General features: G+C 51.3%; 1 protein-coding gene across 1 annotated transcript in view; it reads right to left on the reverse strand.

Moving 5' to 3' along the window:
* Positions 1 to 19,106, reverse strand: part of Sez6l (seizure related 6 homolog like) — a 101,788-nt gene that overhangs the window by 37,319 nt on the left and 45,363 nt on the right. The window contains exons 4-5 of the mRNA XM_048340700.1: positions 18,154 to 18,333; positions 2,992 to 3,190 (exon numbers count right to left, since the gene is read on the reverse strand). Coding sequence (XP_048196657.1) covers positions 2,992 to 3,190; positions 18,154 to 18,333 — 379 coding nt within the window. The remainder of the gene's footprint in view (positions 1 to 2,991; positions 3,191 to 18,153; positions 18,334 to 19,106) is intronic.

A 19,106-nucleotide genomic window follows, 5' to 3' on the forward strand; every position in this document is an offset into this window, starting at 1 on the left:
GTCATTACCCTTGGCCTCCAAATAGCACAGCTGTTAAGAGACTTTTGGGTGAATAAATATGTCCAGGTAATTTCTCTGGGAGACTCATCTAGCAGTTGCAGTACCTGGTCAAAAGATTTGCCCATTCCAAGTTTAGACTGACACAGAAAAACCACCTTCCAGTACAATCTCCACCTAGGAACACCACCACCAACTCGTGGGGAGAGTATCAACTGCACCAGCACTTAGCATTAGCTCTGTGGGACTCGTGGCAAGTGGGCTGTAGGCATAGTGTGTTCCAGGCCTTCTCTGGTTTCTCTAGTAGCTGCTCCTGCCTGGAAACCGTGTTGGGGGTGAGGGAGGGGTAGGGAGTAGTGTCTAAATTCTTACCTGTCCCACCACACATCTGCTCCCAAGAAGCCAAGGGGTCGATTCTAGGAGAAGCTGTGAGGGTCTCCTCATGTCAGCCACAGTTTGTGTTGCAGGCCCAACTGGGGATGTGCAGCAGATGCATGTGGCTGTGAGTCCCCAGAGCACAGTGGGCTGTACATGATTTTGATACCAATGCACTGCCTGGTTGTGGCCTAAAGCAGAGATATTCACAGCTACTGATCACACCCCACCCCAGCATCAAGTGTGTAGAACACCAGGTGCTGTGTGTAGCAGCAGAGATCTGTGAACAACCGCCCTGTCTGTCTGCAAAGGATTGTGCAAATGACTGTAGATCCACACAACATGCAGTCATCAAGGAACAGCATGGGGTGCAAGTACAAGAACTTGACCAGCCCTGTCAGCACCCGCTGGACTGCCTTCCCCTGGGGAAGACATCCATTGGCTTTCCAGCTCATCAGAGAAGGAAGAAGAGAAAGGATGGAACAAAATGGAAGAAAGGAACGGAAATTAGGATAAGAGGTATGTCACTGACATATTTTTAGATAGGATTTTATATTTTTTGCACAGGCATGTGCTTGGGACTCAATCCTCCAACATTGGCCACCTGTATAGCTGTGAACACAGGTGCATGCCACCTGCGCACACTTGTTTGATAATTATTTTATGATCACATTTTGGTGGCCTTGAGCTACAATCCTCCCAATCTCTGCCTCCAGTATTAGCTGGACATGTAGACCTGTGCCACTATGCCAAGCCATTCCCTCAACTCTCAGCACTACTGAAGGTATAAGCCAAAGGCTCAGCCACACTGTGAACTGCCACCTTCCTTCTTGCTTGCCCCACTGGGAATCAGTTTCCTGAGCACAAGACCAGTCTGTTCTGTTCATGTTGTCTGCTTAGAATCTATCCCATACCGTGAACTTGTGGCCTGGTGCCACAATCATGCCTGCAGTATGGCACATGATTCCACATGTCAGACAAAGTCCTTTCTTTAAATGACATATTATGAACGCACACACTGTAGGTGAAACACTTCTAATATAAAAACCCAAAATGTCTGAAATTTTTTTTTTTTTTGCCTGTCCTGTCTTGAATTCAGGGTCTGGGCAGCCTAGGTAGGAAAGTCAATGAGAACTCTCAAGTGGTACAGCATAAGTCTTGAGCAGGAAAGTCAATTGGGAGCATGTAGGCCGTGAGCTCAAGACTCAGTACTGGGACAAAACAAACAAAAACCCCTAAATAGATAGAAAATTCGACTCCACGAAACTTTGCTTCCTGTGCAGAATCATTAAAAAAATACTTTGTGAAATGACCTGTAGGCTGTGTGCACATGGTGTATATAAAACACAAATTAATTTTGTTATTTGATGTGGGTCTAACCACCAGAACATCTCATTATGTATAGGCAAGGAGTCCAAAACATGAAGTCTGAATCAATTCTGATTGCAAGCATTTCAGGCAAGGGACACTCAGTGCTTACCAAGTGGCCCTCAAGTTGCCAAACTTCATCCTAGAACACATGTTGGCTTTGGCTTACAGGCAAGAAGTAGGGTCATAGCCCATGCATACACACCATGCAGTCCACTGTCACTTCAAGAGGACAAACAAGAGGCTCAGCTGGAAGATTTGCTGGATATCTTCATTTTTCTAGTGCTGCTGAACATGTCATGGTTACATGGATGGGGGAAGATTTGGGTACAAAGCATCACAGTGAAGTGACAGCCCAGGCCCCTCCTCCCTGGCCACGGAACCGGGATGGGGGATGCACAGCAGGTGGTACATGGGCAGGCTTGGACAGGCAAGAAAAGGCTGTTTCAGTGGTTTGGCTGCAATAGTATTTCTCTGATAATTGCCCTCTGTGTTGCCCGCCCCCCCACCCCCCCCATGAGAGTTCTTTGGAATTCAGACTGGGCTCAGAAGGCCTAGAAGGTTCTTTTCTGTCGGGCTACTTCTCATGAAGGGCACAGGAGGGGCGGAGCATCCAGCCTCTCTGTTACTAAGGTAGAGAGTTGTAGGTTCTGCCTTGTGTCTTTAACCATCTGATTAATTGGGCTGACATCAAAGCCGATCCATTTGCATTTTAAACACCCCTTTCCTTCCTGCCTCCCCCCTCAGTGCCTGGGCCATTCATGTTTCAGAGGTGACTGTGTTTTTGACTTGCTAAGGGTGAGTGTGTGGGGGGGTTAACAAGGACACAGGGCGACTTGTGTGGGTGCAAACAGCAGGCAAGTCAGATACAAGAGACAGTGCCCGGGGCGGGAAATCTATCTAGATTCAATTACCAACATCCTCAGTAGACAAATATAAAACGTGGGAAGGAATGCAGACGGTGTGCCAGAGTTTGGACGATAGGAGGGGCATGCTGCCCACTTCTCCTCATGGTGACCACGCAGGCCCACTCACAATAGGGAATGTTCTAGAATGCTCGTCAAGTGAGGCGCTCAGAAGTAGAAAATGCCCGGAGGTGGCGAAGACCCGGCCCCCAGCATCTCCGGGATCTGAGACAAATTCCACCTGCCGAAGCCTTGGCCTTGGCCTCCCGCCTGTGGGGTTCGACAAGGGAAGGCGGGCGCGGCCGCCGTTGCTCAGGGAGGCGCCAAAGGCGGACTTCAGGCCTACCTCGTGCACGGCAGCGCGGCCGCGCTTCCTGGGGACCTAAAGGACTTTTCCCTGAGAAGTCGCTGCGGCCATCTTCCTTTCCACCTGAGGAAATGGTGTCAGCGGCGAACCAAACGCCTGCTCTGCATTGCAGCACAGAGCCGCCATCGGGCTGTCCCAGTGCATGCCGGAAGCCAGTAGGCACTGCCTCCAGTGCATGCTGGGAGCAAGCAGGAGTGCTTCGTCCCAGGGCACGCTGGGAGCGGTTGTTGTCCCCCCTCCCCCCCTTCCCTCAGCTCTGGGGCCCCTCGGCCTCTACCCCCCTCCACCTCTACCCCCCTCCGCCTCTGCGCCCTCCGCCTCAGCACCCCTTCTCAGCTTCCCTGGATTGGGGACAGACAGACAGTCCCCCACCCCCTAACATCATCGGCATCATGGGAAGCTGGGATCCCCATGAGGTCTTGAACGGATGGATCATTTCATCCCGTGTCATCTGGGGGCTGCGGCCCCTGCATGGCGCAGATGAGGAAACTGAGGCTGTCAGAGGGCAACCCAACCATTAGGAGGTAGGGGACCGGTAGATCTGGACTCCAACCCCAATTCTTCAAAGCACAAGACTCCTCGCTAGGCCTCCACTTCATCTCTGCTGTTGGAGCCCTGCAAACTCGCTGTGTGAAAGTGACCACCCGCCCTGTGGCCCTGAATGATGGAATAACCCAGGAGCATGGGACATTTCCCCAGCTCATTCCCAGAGTACCCTGGACATCCATCCTCTGGTTTAACCCTAGAGCCCAAGCTCTGCCAAAGCAAACCTGCTCTTCCATCTTGCAGACATCTACACCGAGGCTGAGAGCTGCCACCCCAGGCCTGCCACCTCCCTTCAAAAACACCTACAGTTCCTGACGTTCAAGGCTTTGCAGCTGGGGGGTGACTCTACCTCCTTCCCGCGAGGACATTTAACAATGCCTGGAGATACTTTTGGATGTCACCCCTGGGGGTAGGGGGTCCACTAGCATCTAATGGGAGGAGCTAAGGATGCCACTAAATATCTGGAAATGCCCAGGTAGCCCTGTCCCTGCCCCATCACATGCAACGAGAAACCAGCTGTCCTTGTGCCATTCCTGTACACAGGTCCTTCCTGCTCAGACGCACTCTGTGCCTCCAGTGATGTTTTAACCCCAAGCTCTATGAGTTTTGATTAAGCTAGTGAATCCTTCTCACTGCCATGGGAGGAGGGCAGAGTTGAATACAGTGGAGAAAGAGAAAATTGAGACAGTTTAAGAAACCCCATTAGTAGTTACATGACCTGGCCAGTGCTGACCAGAGGCTGAGCCTCTGTTTCCTATCTTGGTCACACAGGGGTGGAAGAAGCAAACGCCACTGATCACTTTTTTTTTTTTTTTTTTTTTTTTTGCTTTGAAGCGGCCCTGCCATGTGGTACAGTCTGATCATCTGTTCTTACCCGTGAGCTCTTTGGCAAGGGAGGATGCGATCTGAGAGGCCGGCCCTGGTGCCAGCAATGTTCTCCCGTGTTTTGGACAAAGCCATCTTCCCGTCTCATCAGCCAGATCAGCTCCCCATTAGAAAGGAACTCCCAAAGGCAGAGTAGTCTTAGAAAGGAAATTGGATTGGAATTTAATTGATGGCCTGGGCGATATGCCATGGCCATTAAATTGCTGTGCAGAGCCGGCCCACTGCTCCCTGCAGGAGCGGAACGGCTTTGTTTGGATAATGCAGTGTGGATGGATTTAGTTTCTCCCCCGCTGGACCTGCTGTGAAGAGAAGCGTGTCTCTGTTGCCAGATGCAGGCCTGTCCCATAGACAGACCGTCTCTGTGCCCATCCTGCCTGGGAAGGAGGTTGGGGTGGGTGCCTTGTCAGCAAGCCCTCCAGCTCTCTTCCTGCCTCTCATTCTCTCTGTAGCCCTGTAGCCACCTTTCTTGCCCACCTGCTGACTTTTCTCCAAATGATGCCCTCCCATGCCTTACATCCTTCAGTTTCCATCATCCAGGCAGCAAACCCCATTCTTTAGGGGTTGGGAAAATAGCATCACAAAAAAGTAAGTTAGCAGATCCTTTTCTCTTTCTGTTGGACCAAGTGCAAATGGTTGCCTTCCTGGTCAAGGTTCTGATAAGCCCTGCAGCTCAAAGGACAAGCATTTAGGTCATTTGCATGTAGATTCTCCTCCTACTTTCCCCAGAATTCCCATTTGGCAAACACAGACTTAAAAGTTCCTCAAGGGAGGGGCTTGGCTCCACTGCCAATCTCCCGTCAAATACTTGGTGCTTTCTAAACACCATGTCTTGGGAGAGCTAGAGTCACCAAATCTGCTTTCCCCCGCCCCCCGCCCCATCCACTGAAAACTGCTTGTTTTCATCTCCTCCCTACGAGAGTTTAGAGAGTCATTCTCCCTGGCTTTGGGCTGCTCCTACGAGAAGTGGACAGGAGAATTCCAGGAGCAAAGCCCCAAGCACTAGCTTGGAGCACAATAAGTGCTCAATAAATGTTAGCTCTGGATTTAACAGTGTCCTTGTGACTTCATATAACTAGTTCCCTCTGCTGGCCAGAGCTTCCCCTGGCTATGTAGCAAGGCTCTGTTATTTCCTCTGTCTCAGCTATGAAGGCACCTGGGTTTAGAACCTCTACATCCCTTCAGGGGCCAGTGATGCTCCCTCCCCAGGTCCCTGGCACACCTTGCCTTGCATCCAACCATCTGTCCATCCACCCGCCCATCTACCATCCACCTATCCCTCTACCATCCATCCATCCACCCATCCACCTACTATCCATTCATCCATCCACCCATCCACCATCCATCATCCACCCACACACCCATTCATCCATTCATCCATCCATCCATTCACCCATCTACCCATCCAACCATCTACCCACTCATCTATCTACCTTCTCTCTACTCACCCATTCACCCATTCTTATATCTACTCATCCACCCATCCATCCGTCTACTCACTCATCCATCCATCTACCATGTACCCATCATCCACCCACCCATCCATCCATCTATCCACTACCTATCCATCCCATCTATCTATCCATACATCCATTCTTTTCTTCCTTTAGTTTTTATTTATTTATTTATTGTCCAGGCCTGGACTTGGACTCAAGGCCTGAGCACTGTCCCTGGCTTCTTTTTGCTCAAGGCTAGTACTCTGCCACTTGAGCCACAGCGCCACTTCTGGCCGTTTTCTATATATGTGGTGCTGGGGAATGGAACCCAGGGCTTCATGTATATGAGGCAAGCATTCTTGCCACTAGGCCATATTCCCAGCCCTTCCTTTAGTTTTTAAAAATCTATTTAAAAATATAAACTTTTGCTTTGTAGCTGAGCCTGACCTAGAACTTGCTGTGTAATCTGGGCTAGGCTCAAACTTATGATCCTCCTTTCTCTGTCTCCTGAGACTACTCCAGGGCCTTGATCTTTCTCAGCTTGCTCACTCATGGATGGTGCTCTGCCACTTGAATCATACCTCCAGCCTTGCCTTTTGGAGATAAAAGATCTTAGACTTTTCTGCCTGAGCTAGCTTTGAACTGCAATCCTCCAGATCTCAGCCTCTTGAGTAGCTAGGATTAGTTGTGAGCCACCTGTGCCTGGCCATTTAATTTTGATCTAGTCACGCTCTGTGCCTGCCATTCTTCTAGGCACAGAAGAAATGGCTGACTTGGTACTTGCTCTGAGCCTAGGAGGAAATCCAGACACAAACCACGGCATGCCACAGATTCTAGATGGAGATGTCATAGAGCCCGCGGATGCTTCCTGGGACCCTGGCTTCTGTTCCTTCCTCCATGCTGCACTTCACTGACTTGTTTTCAGGTGTGCCTTCCCTGCTAGCCTGGAAACTCCTTCAGGATGCTCCACTGAGAGCCTGAAAAGGCATTTGAAGCATTTACTGAGCAAGGAGTTGGTGGGCCTGAGCCTTGTTCCCTGCCCCTTAACCAAACTCGCCTGCTGGGGACTGGGACACAAAAGATGGCATCTGCCACATGCATCCCACTGCAGCCTTGGTCCTTAAGGAGAAGAGACAGTGATCTGGTTTATTCTATTTGAGGGACTCAGAGATCCCAGCGTACTGGATGCCTCGAAGAGCTCTATTTTTATTTCTGAAAGAAAAGTAGTAAACCAGGTTAGCTCTAAAGAAGATGAGTGGGAAAGGGGGCAGGCTAATGATGGCGGCCTACCTTTCTACCAAGTGTTTTCTTTGGCCATTCTGGGGACACACACACACACATACATACATACACACACACACACACACACAGAAACAGAGAAGGAACAATTCTTCAAATAGCTCTTCTTTGGAGGAATATATAATCATTTCAATTAAAACACAGACCAGAATATTTAATGGCACGGAAATGGATTTGGATTCTATTTAAGTAATTTCCCTCTGGAGAAGACTGGGTACTGCTTGCCTAATGTGGTGGAAGCTTTCATTTTCTTCCCAGACTCAGAACTGGCACAAGTGAGGTTGTCTTCGCACTGGACGACGGGAAGGAATTTTCCTGTCTCCTGGAAGCCAGAGGAGCGTGCGTGATGACCATGCCAGCCTGCCAGACAGGGATGCAAGCCGGAACAAGGAAGACCATGCTGGTAGTGACCGCCTGGGCTTCTCTCAGTGCAGTTGCCTACAAGGGTGGGGCTTGTGGGTCCCCAGCCCTGCAGGTGACACCATCACAGAGGGCATGGCCTACCTTTGCACGCGTCAACAAAGAGGGCGGAGTCACAGCTCACATGTGATGTCACGGAAGAGAGTGGGGCCTATCTGGTGGCGAAGGGCTGGCCTTGCCAGCCAAGGCCTTGAATTCCAAAGGTCTCAGGAGAGGACTTTCCTGTGCATAGACATTTGTAGGTTTTAGATGACATCCTTGAGCCCAGGTCTCCTTCCCAAAGCACCGGAGGAAGCCGCTGTGCCTTCAGTAGCTGGTTGAGGTGGGAACGAGGCTCTTCCCATTAGGGTCTCCCCACTGTGCCTTTAAAACAGCCACCAAAAGGGCCATATCCCACATGCTGGATCTGAGCTGGTTTCTCTGCCCTCCTCTTCCACACCTGGCTCACGGCGAATTCCTCCAGGCCACTTAGGTGTTGCCTTGTCCAGGAAGCCCCTTGGGTCCTTGGGGCTGGATGCTGGGTTCCTTCCTGCTCCCTGGGTTAGTGGCTCCATGCTGTGTGTCCGGCTGTTCTGTTGCTATTGGCACAGCTGACAGGCAGCAGGCGAGCCTGGCTGAGCCACGCCACCAGTACCCGGCCCCATGCCACACTCAGGTAGCTATGCCTGTGGCCTGAATGAACAAATGTCAGGAAGCCTATATGTATTTCAAAGGCAGAGGCTGAGCCTTCCCCTCGGTACCCCGCACCCTGTGTCCCAATACCAGCAGCAGCTCTCCACCCAGGTTGGGCAGAGTGGAATCTGACAAAAGACTTGTCTAGCCAGAGTGAATGGGAAAGGACAGACTCATTCCTGAAGCCCTGTCATGCCATCTTGATGGGAGGAAAGGGCAGCTGGCTGGCAGGAGCACGCAGATAAAGCCGGCCAGAGTTGGTCTAAGCCATTTATACTCCCAAAAGAAGGAAAGCTAATCTTCTACAAGTAGTCTGATAGGATTGTTATTTTTTTTTAAATACAGATGGTATCAAGATCTTAGCTGTGATAAACTCCTCCAAGGCTTCTCTAAGACTGAACACTAGCTGGAATGAGATGCCTGTTTTCTTGCCTGCTGCAGCTTTCTTCCTCCATTCTCCTGAGCAGCAGATGGACACTGCCCGCAGGGATAGAGAGCAGGATCTTCTTTCCTGCTGCAGTGCCCGGATGGGACATCCGGAGGGCCATCTTCTCTGATCTCCAGGGAGTCTCTTCTCAGCCCTGGATCTCAGCATACACCCCTTGTCCACCACCTCACAACCCCTCCCCCCTGCCCAGTGCCCAGAACGTCCTTGTGCAATGTGAGTCCTGTAAGGGCAGGGTCTGACTGTCTGGTCAACCATTCTGTTTCCCATATCAGCACAGTGTATTTTGCAGAAAGCAAACCTAGTAAATATTTATGCCAGGAATGAATGAGCAGAGTGGAAGGAGGAGGGCTGTGGCCCCAAGAAGGGCATGCCTGGCCCTTCTATGGTGGGTTTCCTTTGTGATGAAGTAGGGTGGAATGGAACTAACGGGGTGGGGGTGGGGGAAATCCCTGAGCGTGGGGTTGAGCAAGGAGACGGTATTTGGTAGCAGGAACTTCTCTTCAAAGACCAGTGCATGGCTGGGGTGCATTTGCCTAGCTCTCCATGTTCTTCCTTTGGCACTGTTGACATTTGGCTGGGGACATTTTCTTAATGACGTGTGTGTTGGGGGAGTTGGGCAATGCACTGTAAGATGTGTAACAACATCTCTGTTCTCTTCATGTGGGGTACAAGTCATTGATTATTCTTCACCCGAGTTAACACTCCCCCCCCCAAAAAAACTCTCCAGATACAGCCTGATGTTCCTTTCGGGGGTTGGGGGGGAGAGCTAAGTCTTGTTGCCTTGGGAACCATTGGTCCAGGGCACGGTAGCTCTGACCTCCAGGCCGAGGAATCTGCGCTTCATCCTCCTCTGCAGGGAGCCTGATTCTCCTCTGCTGTGGCCAGAATGTTCTCCCTCGACAGCATTTCAGCGGTGATGCCATCTCTCCATGACAGGGCCTGTGGATGCTACAGCGTCAGATCCCCCTTAAGAGGGGATTTGTGAACACCCCCCCAATAACCAGGGGCTTCCCCCAGGGTGTCTGATTTAGCAGGTACTGTGATTGGAGCATGTCCCATGAAGTTGGGGTGTTGGAGATCCAGTCCCCAAGGCCACATGGTTGGGAGGTGGGGTCTGTTCCATGGGGCTGGTCACCAAGGCACTACCTTCCTGATGGACAAATGGCCATTACTGTGTGCTATACCAAGAGCAGGGCTGGGCCAGCTGCCACCTTGCAAGCATCCTGTCCCCCTTCGGCTTTCCATCATGCAAGAGGCAGCAGGAAGGCTCCTGCCAGTTGTGGGCCCTTCCATCTTGGACTCTCCATCTCTCTGAGTCATATGCCAAATGCACTCTTGCTTGTTATAAATCACCTTGTCTATGATGTTTTGTTATGGTAGCAGCAGCAGCAGCATTGAAATGGACCAAGGTGCCAGTTCTTCATGTCCAGTGAAATAAGGGGCCATGTGATACTCTTGGGCAGGTCCTGGGACCTGGCTCTGGGACCAGTGCCTAAGTGACAGCCATTCCCATAGAGGCACCTGGGGCCTTGCCCAGCCTCTCTGAGGAGGCATAGAGGCACCCAACTCTTTCTTGCAGGTGATCTCTCTAGGCCATTCCAACCTTGCCATCTGCAGAGGGGCTCCGCCCCATGTTCTGGACCAAGCCTTGCAGCGCAGGTTGACTGTACGTGTTTGCATTCTGCTCATGCAAAGAGCTCTTGGGCCATTTTGGTCATAGGAAAGGTGGGAAGAGAGAAATTCATTTTAATTCCTTGCTTGTCTTCTCCTCACTCCGGGGCCTCTGTCTTCTCTCTTTTCTGGCTGGTCAGCTCATCCCCGTATTCCCTCATCGTTTAGAGGGGGGTTCTTCACTGCATGCATCTCCTGGGCCTCCCTTAGCAATCCTCAATCATCTGCCCCTCTTTTCACCCAGCCTCTCACTTCTTTCCTCAGTTCTTCTGCCTACCTGTTTACTTCTTCCATTTTTATCTGTGGTCATTCATTTTCATCTGTGTGTGTGTGTGCATGCACACACTCATGTGTGAGCAGAGAGGGTAGGGATGGATGGCCAAGGAAACAGGCTTCCTTGCTTCCAGCTCAGTGCTGGCCCTTTAGCAAGTGGACATCTTCACACACACAGCTTCTGTCACCATAGAGTCCATTTCCAAGCTCAAAGCCCCTGCAGTGAACTCCTCTGCTCTGAAGAAAAGGAGCTTTCACTCCCCCCTCTTATCACTCTAGCTGACCACTGCTATAGACTACTGTCCGAGGGATTTTCAAAATTACAAAACTACCCAGCTCACCAACGTGACGGTGACCTTGTGGGCACTGGGTATAGTTGGTTTGAGCATTTTAAGCTAATGTGGTCCTTGTCATGTGGCTGCTTTTTTGTGACCTCTATGGAGGACAAAGAATTCCTACGAGATTCCCTTTGCCTCAAATCCTGGGCCAAATATTTAATCTTGCATTCAATTTGTGGTCAGTGGTGTGGAATTTTAAAATGATAACTTTGGCCAGGCACCGGTGGCTCTTGCCTGTAATCCTAGCTATACTCAAGAAGCTGAGATCTGAGGATTGTGGTTCAAAAACCAGCCTGGGAAGGAAAGTTCATAAGACTCTTTTAATTAACCACCCCTCCCTCCCTCCCATAAAGAAGCCAGGAGTAGAGCTGTGGTTCAAGTGGTAGAGTGCTAGTCTTAAACAAATAAGCTCAGGGACAGTGCCTAGGTCCAGAGTTCAAATCCCAGGACCAGCACAATGTAAAAAAAAAAATGAAGCCAGGTGCTGATGGCTAATGCCTTTCAACTCAGCTACTCCAGAGGCTGAGATCTAAAGATCCCAGTTCAAAGCCAGCCTGGGCAGGAAAGTCCTTGGGACTCTTATCTCCAATTAACCATGAGAAAGCCAGAAGTAGCCTTGTGGCTCAAAGTGGTAGAGGGCCAGCCTTAGGTGAAAAAGCTGAGAGATAGTGCCCAGGTCCTGAGTTCAAGACCCACGCCCCACCCCCAAAATGATAACTGCAAATGGATTATATCATAAGCCTAGGTTTATCAAAGTTTATCTTTTTTCATGATTATCCATCTCAAAAGCTCTTTTAAGATTAATTTTTTCTATTAAGGTTTAAATATTGCAGATGATATATATATATATGTATATATATATATATATATATTTTTTTTTTTTGCCAGTCCTGGGCCTTGAACTCAGGGCCTGAGCACTGTCCCTGGCTTCGTTTTGCTCAAGGCTAGCACTTTGCCACTTGAGCCACAGCATCCCTTCTTGCCATTATTCTATATACGTGGTGCTGAGGAATCCAACCTAGGGTTTCATGTATATGAGGCAAGCACTCTTGCCACTAGGCCATATTCCTAGCCCCATGATATATTTCTTTTTATGCACCTTAAAAAAAGCCCTGTGCTTTATACATACAGAAGAATGAAATTTTGCGCCCTACTCTGGGAGGGAGGGGGTCATGTTACCCTAGCTGAGGATGCATGCAATAAATCAAATGAATCTAAACAGATCAACTTAGAAATAAGAAACTGATGATAGTAAACTTTACCCCGTGGACTTCTGGGGACCTCTGTGACGTCCAAACTGTGGCAAGGGAGGTCAGACAAGAGGTTTCCCAAAGACCTCAGACGTCACCCTAAGAAGAAAGGCCTAGGCATAGGAAACATTAGTGGCTTTCTTTCCAGAATTCCTTTCTTCTCTTCCTTTAGCTGGCTGGGAAGGGCCCAGGCCTCTGAAGCTGGGTTGAGAATCCGAGTCCCTGGGGACCTCCACAGAACACAGATTTGACCTTTTTTGGCTGATTATTTTTGAAGTAGGGTCTCACTTTTTCCCTGGGGAGGCCTGGATCATGATCCTCCTATTTATTCTTTTTGCCATGGCTGGGATGGCAGAGGTAGTTGACCTTTTCTGATGAAGTGGAGGGGGTGGGGTGTCTCACGAATGTTTATTTTTTATTTTGCCTGGGCTGGTCACAAAACCATGATCCTCACAGAAGCTCTATCTTCTGAGTAGCTGACCAGTGGGAGTCGCAGGTGCCTGGCCTGATTCTGTATTTCTACAAAGGTCCCGGGTGATGGAGCTGCCAGTGGTGTTCAGATAGGCCTGGGGCTGTGCTGGGCAGGGGTCTACAGGCATTGGGAGAAGATGAAGGTGGGGAAAACAGGTACCTCTTGCTGCGGCTGGGTGAACGGCTCAGCACAGCCCATCTTCTACTCTATCAAGCAGGATTTGAATGCATCTCTGGGGACAGCTGTCCCCTGTCCCTGTCTCTGGCTCAGAGGCTGTGAACCTACCTGGCCAGGCACATGGCAGTCGGTGAGATGCCAGTGTTTCTTCAGCAAGGGGCAAGGGGGAACTGGACACATGCAGATACACAGTTCCCTGAGCTAATTGAAGCAGGATTTGAATCCAGAGCTGACTCCTAGCTGCCCCCTGCCATCCAGGGCGCACACATCCATGACACCCGGCTCTCAATTTTCCTCCAGTCTTTGCAGGCTGCAGAGCCACCTCTGGGTGCTGCGGGGGCTTCCTGAGACATGCACACAGCAATGGTGGGGTCTCGGTCCCCTAGAAGCTGCCTGGCCTCCTGCTCCAGCCCCTGCGCTGTTCAGGACAAACTTGCCGTTAAAATTTGCCCACCCTGTGGAATTCTTGGCCTCAAAACCAGATTCCTTTCCCAATTATCAGCGTCTTATATAATACTCACCTACTTGCTAGAGAATGAAACGGGGGCCCACTCCACTATCCTGTTTCATCACGGAGACGTGATGAAACACACACTCACTAAAGGCCGGGGTACTTCCTGCTTAAGTATTTATGTGCAGGACGTTGGTCTTCCTCCTTTCCAGGTGAGGGCGCTGTGACTCAGCCAGGTGGGCAGTGCTGCAGTGGGCGCTGGAGGGCGCTCTGAGCTTCTAATGCTCAGCACACAGTAGGTGGCCTTTAGCATCCGGGTCCAGGTGTCACAGAACAGGTGTCCTGTCCTTCCCCCTTCTAGTGACCTTCCCTGTGAGCTCTGTCCAGCCTTGGGGCAGTGATGGAGGCTCGGCTCGAGCTTTGAGCTCATGGATCAGAGGCAGTTGACAGCCCAGGTGTTAGCACAGGCAGGGACAGCAGCAAGGGAAACTCAATCAGCTTGGGTCCTGCCTGACCCTTTCCACCAGCATCATGGGGGTTGCCTCACTCCTCCTCCCGGGCCCCTGCAAGGTTCCTGCTGGATGGTCCACATCCTACAGAAAACCCAGGCCTTGGGAGGGGGCATCGCAGGCCCTGGGGCTGTCACCACAGGTTACCCTCAGGTGGGGTACTTTGAAAACCCACCTATCTATCCTCTTGCAATTCTGGAGGTTGGAAGATGAGAATCAAGGTGTCAGCAGGGCATGGCCTCCTGCAGCCTTCAGGAGAGACCTCCTTCCTGGTAGGGGCCAGTTTCCTGGGCTCTCAGCTACCCTGATGTCCTTGGCTGGTGGCTCTGTCACCCCACCTACAAATGGAGGACCCTCCCCCCACCCCACCTCACCACAGGGCATCTTCACAGGGCCTTTTTATTAGCACATCCATCACTGGGTGTTGGACTCTCCCTCACACATCCACAAAAGCCTTGTTTGCAAACGGGGCTACATTCCAAGGCCCCAGGCGGATGTGAATTTGGGGTTCCCACAGTGCTCAGAGTCACCCCCTCCCTATTACAGGGTCACCTTTAGGTGAGACTCCTTTGCAGATATGGTGCCTGGAACTGAGAAAATATATTACCTCATTTAATTCATCGAAGGACAACAGGCCCAGGGGGAAAGTGGTATGATTAATTGTGAAGGAAGAGGTTAGAAATGTGGTCTAGTGTGCTTGCACCTTAGAAATATTATTATTGCTGTTTTTGACTTCCTTTGGGCATTGAAGAGTAAAAGTACAGAGAGATTCTGGGCCCAGAGTGGGGAAACAATTGAACTTTGCCAATGAGAGAGATAGAAGAGATTGCTTCTCTCTTCAGGGAGCTGGCCTTCTAATACTAGTGATAATAATAGCAGTACACCAATAATGATGGTCATAGCAGATTCTCCCATACATGGCTGGGAGGTGTGGGGTCAGAGGGCAATCAGACCCAACTCCTCCTCCCTCCCTTCTCTCCATTCCTCCTTCCCTCCCTCTGTCCTGTTCTGACCTCCTTCTCTCTCTCCCTTCCTCCCTCCTTTCCTCTCTTTCTTCTTCTCCCTCCCAGCTTCCCTCCCCTTCCTCCTCTCCTTCCTTCCATCCCAGGGGAGGGTGGGGTGGGATAGGGTAAGGAGAGCACTTGTGAGCTAAGCCTGCTCTAGTGAATGCATTTTTCTCCAGCCTATCTCATGACTAAATTCAGGGTCTCTTGCTTGCTAGGTCTGCGCTTTACCACCTGAGCCATGCCCCAGTCCTCTTTTCTGCTTTTACTCTGTTTTACAGATAAGGTCTTGTAATACTTGGGCAGGGGTGGCTTCAGATTTCTATCCTTGCAACTCCACCTTTGGCGTAGCTGGGGTTACAGATGTGTACAGCCATGCCTCACCAGATAAATGGTCATCCAACAGGAGGAAGGAGGGCCTGGGTCTTCCAAGCACTGGAACTGGGTGAATCTGTCAGATTTAGGATCTATATAGCACTGCATGAGCTCAGACTCAGACAGGAAACCCAGGCTAATTAGTAAGATGAGGATCAGTTAGGAAGTAGACGTTGGAGGATTAACTCGCACCAAGTCTTGATACTTGTGTAATGCGGCTTTTAATTCCCATTAACTTCTTACGTTTACATCTCAGGGAGGAAGGAGGAGGCTCTGGTGGGGTCAGCTTTGGGCTGATAGGTTGGTGTTCTCAACTAAGCAGATTATGCCAGGGGAGGGCTGGGGCGGCAGGGAGGGCACAGGAATGGAAATTAACAGCAGCGCTTGCCTGGGAAATTGGGGCCAGAGGCTCTGGGAGAAGGGGCAGGACAGGCAGAGGGCGAGGGCGGCCTGAGGCGCTGAGGGTCTGCGTCCTGCCCCTCATGGTGAGGACTGGGGTGGGGGAGTGAGTGCCCGTCTCTCTCAAGCTCTCCAGTGCTATGGCTGATCTTCCAGTAGGGGACCTGGCGTCCTGACTACCAGGTGGTACTTACTGAATAACCAGGCCAGAGGGAGAGAGAGGGGGAAAACCCAACACAATCCACTGGGATTTTGAGCTGCCTATAGAAACAGAGGCACCATTGTGCCAGTCCAGTTTGCAGATAGCCCAAGTCCCACTGCTATGGAAGCTTGCCATGCAGGGGTGGGGGAACTATGGGGCCTTGGGGGAAAAGAGGGGGAGATGGGAGAAGGATAGTGGAGGGCTTCCTGGGCAGCCTGGAAACCTATTCCCATCCTCCTCTGTTCCAGAACAACACAGTTTTGTCTCAGCCCTCTTTTTCTCTGTGTCTCTGTCTGTCTCTGTCTCTCTCTCTCCCCTCCAATCCTACTGTATCCAGATCTTGGGTAAATCAGGCTCTGAGCTGCCTGCGCCGGGCCCTCAAGGTCCTCGGGAACAGTGCCTGGAGAATTTGCATAGCTACCTTGGAGAAAGTTTCCATGGCAACCCTCATCCCTTCCCAGACCTGCAGCCTGTTCTCCCTCCCCCGTCCCCCAACAACACAGGGCCATGGGGACCAGAGGGTTCCACAAAGGCAGGGGGTGCCTCCTTGCCCCTGGCTTTCTTCACATCCATTGCACACAGGCAGGTCTCTGGCCCAGTTCAAATCATGTCATCTCCCCAACACAATACCTTCTGAGGCTCCCCACTGCCGGAAGCTGCAGCAAGCATGCACTCCTGAGCTCCCCCTTCTGTTATTTTGCTCCTTCTCCCTAATACCGTGGCATGGGGGAATTAAAATCCTACCAGTCTATGTGGGGTTCCTTGGGAAGGTGGCCTGGATGTGTTAACACCCAGTTTAGCACCAGGATGGGGAACAGAGCCCACAGGACTTCCAACACAGTCCACAGTGCCTGCCCTCCCTTCCTCCCTCCCTCCCTCCCTCCCTGCCTGCCTTCCTGCCTGCCTTCAGGGCCTCATGCCCTTGCTCAACTTTCCCACTCAAAGCTTGGCATTCTACCATTTGAGCCATGCCTCCAGCCCGGCTTTTTGCTGGTTCATTGTGGATAGAGCCTTATAGACTTCTCTGACCTACCTGGCTCCAAATATCAGTCTTCTATATCTCAGCATCTCAAACAGCAAGGGCCCTTGCCAGCCAGCACCCCTCCTCCAACACCAGGGCTGTAGCCACTTCCCTAATCCACGCTCCCAGCCAGTGTCCAGTTCCGGGGTTGTTAAGCCAATCAACAGGCAGACTTGAGACAAACTGCCTGAGGTCTGATTTTCTCCGTAAGGCTCAGAGCGGGATGCAAGTTTGCCCACAGTTCCACCAGCCAGAGAGGGCTGGAGTAGGTGCTGTCTGCCTCTTCCACAGCGAGACAGGCTTCCTTCACTGTAGGAAGTCCCTGGGAGTGACCTCCTGGGTAGCAACATTGAGCTGTTTACTGAGCACCTACTGCATACATTGAGCCACTTTGGTGAGGTGGGTGCGGCTTTACTGAGACAGATATGGGGTATGAGATGCATGGCTGGTCCCAGGGACCAGCTTGAGCAATGTGTCTTCTGTGAGGTGGGAGGAGGAGGCTGTGGGATTTGTCTAAGTACCCATGTCTGAGTTCTGGGGACCCCTGTAACACCCCTGTGTCTCCTAAAGGGGTCATGAGCTATGGATGGATGGAGGGTAGTTCCCATCTGCACACGTGTCCTTCATGCATGGCATCTGGCTGGTGAAGCAGGGCTGGTCACAGGGTCTCTCTGGCACCTGGAGACACGTGATGTTCGAACGTGTGACATAGGGTGAGGGCTGCCTCCCCCTGCCCGCCCCACCCTGGCCACCTCTGCGCACAAGATGGGGGGCCAGAGAGTCTGGAAGCTATTTTTAAGGAAGTCCTAGAAATGTTTTGTTTTGCTGTTGGGTTTTGTTTTTTGCTTTTGTTTTTTAAAATAGCCTCAAATGGTTATTACTTTCTTTCCTCCTGCCACCTTCCCCAACAGGTGCGGGAGAGGAGAGGTAATTTACAAAGCTGGATTGCATCTGTGTCAATTTCCTGCTAATGAACAAAACACACTGTTTAATTGCTGTGTATCGAAAGAGGCAACCGTGCATTTCAATGGTGGGTTTACAACAGCGGGGGTTTGGTTGAGCAAGCGCTCTTATACTGACTTTCCAAGATGGAGCCCAGCCCAGTGCGAGATGACACATTGTCCTTCTCTTTCTGCCCTCAGCCAGCGCTGGGTTCCGGGTGGCATGAAAGGAGGAGCCATGGGAGACGCCATCGGCACTGGATGGCTGCAGGCAGAGCCCACGGGAGGTCCTGGAGTGGCTGGGGCTGAGCAGGAAGTGTCTTTGCTGTCTGTCCTCGGGGACAGGGGCGCTCACCTTTTGTGTGGACTTCCAGCCAGCCAGAGCTGCCCCAGCTAAGAATGGCAATGTTGACACATCTTGAGATATGTCAGGCTCCTGCCAGGAGCCTCCATGCTGACCTGTCCACACTGGGGTGGGGACACCTGCTACAGGTGGCTTCGCCATCTGCCCAGGGCCAGTGTCTGCACTGGGGGTCTGTGGACACAGAGGTCAGGGTCACCAGCTTCAGGGGTCATTTCTGCCACCCTGCTGCCCCGCCCTCTAGGTTCACATGCTTTATATTTTTCCCATGGTGTCTGATACATTATTGTTGTTGTTGTTGTGTGCACACACATGCATGCTGGCCCAGTGGCTAGAATTCAGGACCTAGGAGCTGCCCCTGAGTTTTGGTGCTCAACACGGTCGCTCTACCTCTTGAGCTACAACTCCCACTTCTGGCTTTTTGGTGGTTTATTGGAGGTAGGAGGTTATTGGTATGGACTTTTTTGTCCAGGCTGGCTTTGAACCTTGATCTTCAGATCTCAGCCTCCTTAGTAGCTGGGGATACAGGTGTGAGCCAACAGGGCCTGACTCTCTGGTGCCTTTTAATACATTCCTTGGCTTTCTAGTTTTTCAAGACCTCTGCCAGTCAGTTGTTTCCCTCATTAGAGTAGAAGCTGCAGGAGGGCAACTTTGGAGTTGCACTTGATGAATGCTGGGAGCCTGGGGCAGTGCCTGGCACACACCTGGTGTCCTGCTCCCCACCGATGGGTCAGCACCCTAGGTAACATTTTGTGAATGACAATAATGACGTGAAGAGGGAGGGGCAGAAGCCTCCTGGGAAAGGAGCTTGTCATTCAACCAGCAACGGCATACTGACTGCCCACTATGTGCAGACTCTATGCTGCACCCTAAGTGCACCCTAAGGTGCACTGACCACCTACTGTGTGCAATTACTAAGGCAGGCTACGTGTAAATAGTAAGGTGTG

This window comes from Perognathus longimembris, chromosome 3, assembly GCF_023159225.1.
Source record: "Perognathus longimembris pacificus isolate PPM17 chromosome 3, ASM2315922v1, whole genome shotgun sequence".
Lineage (NCBI taxonomy): Eukaryota > Metazoa > Chordata > Mammalia > Rodentia > Heteromyidae > Perognathus > Perognathus longimembris.